The sequence below is a fragment of the Cupressus sempervirens genome, chromosome 4, assembly GCF_028749045.1.
Source record: "Cupressus sempervirens isolate cs-2001-9-10 chromosome 4, ASM2874904v1, whole genome shotgun sequence".
Taxonomy (NCBI): Eukaryota; Viridiplantae; Streptophyta; class Pinopsida; order Cupressales; family Cupressaceae; genus Cupressus; species Cupressus sempervirens.
Window position 1 is genome coordinate 728,903,471 of NC_143121.1, and position 5,049 is coordinate 728,908,519.

The 5,049-nt window shown below is 34.0% G+C and overlaps 1 protein-coding gene across 1 annotated transcript; it reads left to right on the plus strand.

Annotated features, from left to right (window-relative positions):
- The first annotated feature begins 2,575 nt into the window (after positions 1-2,575).
- LOC149563406 (aluminum-activated malate transporter 14-like) lies at positions 2,576-4,341 on the plus strand. Its single transcript, XM_089828166.1, has 6 exons — positions 2,576-2,705; positions 2,786-3,086; positions 3,200-3,203; positions 3,307-3,384; positions 3,570-3,650; positions 3,757-4,341. Exons 1-6 carry the CDS (start codon positions 2,576-2,578, stop codon positions 4,339-4,341), a joined length of 1,179 nt encoding a protein of 392 aa, XP_089684292.1.
- Positions 4,342-5,049: the final 708 nt, after the last annotated feature.

Below are 5,049 nucleotides of genomic sequence, written 5' to 3' on the forward strand. Positions count from 1 at the left end.
TTTTTATATATGGTCTTGTTACTCCTCTTATTAATTTCATCTCACATTAGATAGTTTGATTGGGAAATGAAAGATAAATGTGTATGAATCTATTAGTTATTAGTTGGATTCCATTTCATTCAAGGCTGGTAGTGAGAGCAATTCCATTTTCCCTCGTATGCATATCTCTTCATTCCTCTTCTACATTTTGATGGTTAATCTACATTTAGAATAGAAGTAAGAGTTAGAAATATTAAGATAATCTACTACAGTCATTCCATTGAGAGTGATAGGTTATTCAAATCTATTTTTCCTAAATTGTTCGTGCCTACAAGCAATTTGGTTATCTTTTACCACTCTCAAGTTATGAGCTTATAATGTCAAAACCTCTGATCTCATAAAAACAAATTCATTTCATATCATTTCAAATCATAGGGAATTACACCTAATCATTCAGAGGGTAATCATAGAATGCAGATACTAACCCATTTGTTGGTAAACATGTTTTTGTCTCTCCAAGCATTGGGTATCAAAGAGTTAGGATTTTAAAATCTAATAGGAGAGAAAATTGTTAACCAATAGTATTTAAAAAGTAAATTAATCTAATATATCTTGTAAATCGATGAGATCATATTATGTTAGATTTAATCTTGTAGAAATTGTAGGATATGTGCCCAATGATTTTGTTGAGAGGGAAATATGAACTTTTAAGTAAGTCTTGCAAGAAACACTATATCAAGAACTAAAATTTTTGTAGGACATGCACAACATGAACTTTTAGAAAATCCTTTAAAGACTTCAAGGAAAATATAGTTTCAAGTTTAAAGCTAGATCATGTCATTGATAAAATAGGATCATTAGAATTATCCATATATCTTCAAAATATGACTTGGGCAATAGTACATTCATGGGACTAACTACTTTTTCAATAGAAACATACATACTTGTCATTGCTTCATTCAAAACAACAATACACATTGACAATGCCTAAGGTGTACACTCATTTTCAAGATACGTTAACAATAATATAGATAATATCAATTTTATACATTATATAAAGTACATAAGAAACAAGTTTCTAATTTGAGCCACTCATTCATTTTTAGAATATAATCTGTTATTAATTTAAAATTACTTAACACCTATTTTAATAGAACATTTGCAGGATCTAGAAAACCATTCAAAGGAGAAACAATATGAAATATTTCCTAAATTTCTTGTGCACATCATTTGTTTATGTTCAATATTTATTTTCAAGCTACAGATGCAACATAGTTCTATATTCTTTGTCTATGACTCTTTAGATGAACACTTGAACACATACATTACTTTAAGAAACTTTACAATTTATGAATATGTCACCATTACTAAATGTTCAAAATTTTTAATGTATAATTTGACTCAACACTTACCCCAAAACCCACCACACTAGAGGCAAGAACTTTGGCGCTTGCACCCCTTGTTAAGATCTATCATATTCAATAGTAATATATAATAATAATATATGATGGTTAAGTTTTGGTGGTGTTCAATTTAACAGTGGTATTGTATGAAAGTTAAGTTTTTGTGTGGTATTCTCCTTACTAAGGATCAAAATCTAATAAATAAAATAGACTTATTTTTAAAAGAAATATTATTATTATTAATATTAGGGTTTACATCTAATCTTAATTGAAAAAGTGTCAAAAATTTATACAGATATAATTGAATGTCAAACATTAATTCATTTTGTTAGATTTAATTTTATAATTAGAAATTGAATAATATCTTGATTGTAATTAGAACAATGTTAGAAAAGTTATAGATTTTTAGAAACGCTATAAAAATAACTCAAATTTTGTCATTCTAATAAGTTAGCCTGAAAGGTGACACAACTTTGTACTTTCACCCTCTAACTCCAAGTCTAGAGAAAGTGAGGAGAAAGGGAAACATGCGAGGAAAAATAGAAAACTAGGAGGTTCTAGTGCATCAATGATGATGAGAAGGAAAATGCTACTAAGTCCCACCTGATGATGGAGGAAGTTTAGTCATTATAAAGGTATATCTCATGTTTCAACTAGTTTTAGTTTGGACAATCTGGATCTCACAGGTTGTCCAACCTAGCCACCCATATAAAAAGCTGTGAGATCTAGCTTATCCAAACTGAAACTAGCCAAAACATTAGATATATCTTTATCCTGAGAAACTTCCTGCATCTTTAGGGAGGATTTAGTAACATTTTCGTCCTCCTCATTATCGATGTACTAGAACCTTCTAGCTTTTTTGTTTTTTCCTTGCATGTTTCTCTTTCTCCTCACTTACTTTAGACTTAGAGTTAGAATCTAGTTCTTTCAGGCTCTCATTATTTTTCACTCTTTTTTTTCTTATTAAGATTTGAGACATCTCTATGGGAATGTCTCCCACCCCTAGTTAATTAATTCCATCCTAACCTCGCCTACATCCATGGCCTGAAATGTCTAAAATAACATAATTGAAAGTTCTAGTATTACATCAGAGAAATGTGGACATGTGGAAGAAAAGCAAGATGAAATAAAAGATAGCCTGGAAGAGATAGACTGGGATTTTGTGTCTAAGGGGATTGGAAAAAAAGGAAACCATGAAGAAAGGCCTCAATGGAGGAATTGGAACCATGGTGGCTGCATTTCTTGCCTTCCTCGTTTTCCACGTGTCAGAGAAAGTAGTGCGAGGAAAGGCGTTTGTAGTGGGATCTTCCCTCTTCATCGTGGGTGAGTTTTTGTGCTCTCTTGGAATCACCTTGTTGCATTCACCAAATCTCAATTAGTACTCCACTACACTCATTTTGCAGGAGCGGCTACCACGTATGCCCGTTTCTTTCCTTCCCTCAAGAATAAATTTGACTATGCAGTGCTTATATTCCTGCTCACATTCAGCATGATAACGGTCTCTGCATATCGAGTGGAGAATATATCACGCATGGCATACGAACACTGCGCCACCATACTCATCGGATGTGGAGTGTGTTTGGTTGTAAGTCTGCTCATCTTCCCCGCCTGGGCTGGTGAGGATCTTCACAATTCCACTGTCAGGAAGCTACAAGGCTTGGGGAAATCTCTGCAGGGTAAGAAAATCGAACGAAAACAATTGAGGTTAGAAATCCTTGTTTTGATTGTGATGAAAACGTAACGTTTTCTTCAGCGTAATATTTATGTTTTTCGCAATGGGCTACTAGTATGCTTTGATTGGTGCGGCTTGTTATCAGTTCGGTAGATTAACTTATTAAAATATTTGACTAATGTAATGGGCATGATATATTTGATGTTAGGATGAGTGGATGAATATTTCGGTGGATACCGTACTGATGAGAAGGTGGAAGATGAGTCAGAAGATATTATACACAGAGGATACAAGTCTGTGCTGGACTCAAAGGCTACCAACGATTCTTTGGTAAAACGTAAAAATATATAGTTATTAGAAGAAACTAATTAAGTGGTAGCCATGACAACTTTTGACATTAAAGAATGTTAAATGGATCGTCTGAAAGCAATGATTGTACATGCTAATTGCAGGAAGCATTTGCTAGGTGGGAGCCAAGGCACGGTCTATTTCGATGTCGGCATCCATGGTAGCAGTATGTGAAAATTGGAGTGAAGCTTCGTTATCTGGCTTATCCCATTGCGGGCTTGCACGGATGCCTTCGATCTGAAATCGAGGTATATTCGTATGCATTTCCTCATTTGGTATCATTACCTTAAATTTACAAATTATCTTCAATGCATGCACTATAGCTGATGAATTTTTGTTTCGCATACGTTTCAGGCCCCTCATTCCCTTCGTTCACCATTGAAGAAGCCATGCACCAACGTCGCCCACAAAGCAGCCAATTTACTGGCAGAGCTGTCAAGCTGCATTGAACAAATGAGAATATACAACTTCGAGCCAATATTGGAAGAAGTTCAACATTCACTGGAGGATCTTCAAGTTTCCTTGAATTCTCAACCAAAGCTCTTACTGCATTCAACAACAAGAACGCCGAGTCAGAAAATCATACTTGAGAATGAAAATAGAGAGGAGGAGGTAAGGTGGGCGACGAGAAGAAGATCGTGGCATGGAGAAAGTAGTGACGAGAAGAGGTTAATGCTGAGTCATGGTGTTGAATTTGGAGAAGCACTTCCATTGGCTACGTTTGCGTGGTTGGTGGTGGAGATCGTAGCGAGGCTTGCGCACGTGGTACACGCGGTGGAGGAGCTCGCGGCAATGGCAAAATTGAAGCCTCACAATCCTTCCACGTCGGATCAGGAGGCTTTAATCATAACTAGTTCTGCTTCTCCCCGTAGTTATATCCAGAGACCCAGTCTTGCAAGAATGCCAGAAAGATGTGTACATATCAACAATGTCAACTGATTTTTCCCTTCAATTCACACTCTAATACAGGAATCAATTTTTAACATCATACACTAAGGGAAAAATTAAGCTTGCCAGAAACAAAGTCAAATTCTATGGTTGCATTATTAAATTTTATGTATTAATAATTTACGCTAGTCTCATTTTCGTCTCTCTCACAATTGTCATATCATCTTGCTGACACCATGAGCTACTCCTAATCCCAATCTTTCTGAGAGGAGTACATATCTTAACTTCACTATGCATGTCTAATCAAATAATATTATAATTATACCAAATAATCAATTTAAAAACAATATACACTATTATGACATTGGTAAATTTTTGTAAACTTTTCAAAGACTAGTTGTTACAACTACTTCCAATCTTGTTTGAGCAAATGTCAAATAACATTTTAAATTTTCACTTCTTTCTAATTTACTAATATCAATCTATAATACCCTCTATTCTTATTTATTATTATAATTATAATCTCATCACATACTTTTATATCATGATTATTCTTTATTTGTTTCCACTAGCTATATCTACATCTCTGTAACTCTTGATATTACGTCTTCAAGACCACTACCTCTTATGTTCCAAATATCAAATATATGTTTATTCACGACCAAAAATATTTTTAGTAATGAGCAATATTTATCGAAAATATTTTAGATTATAAAACATCTTTCTTTTCTTTCATACGCTTTTCTCTAAATATATGAA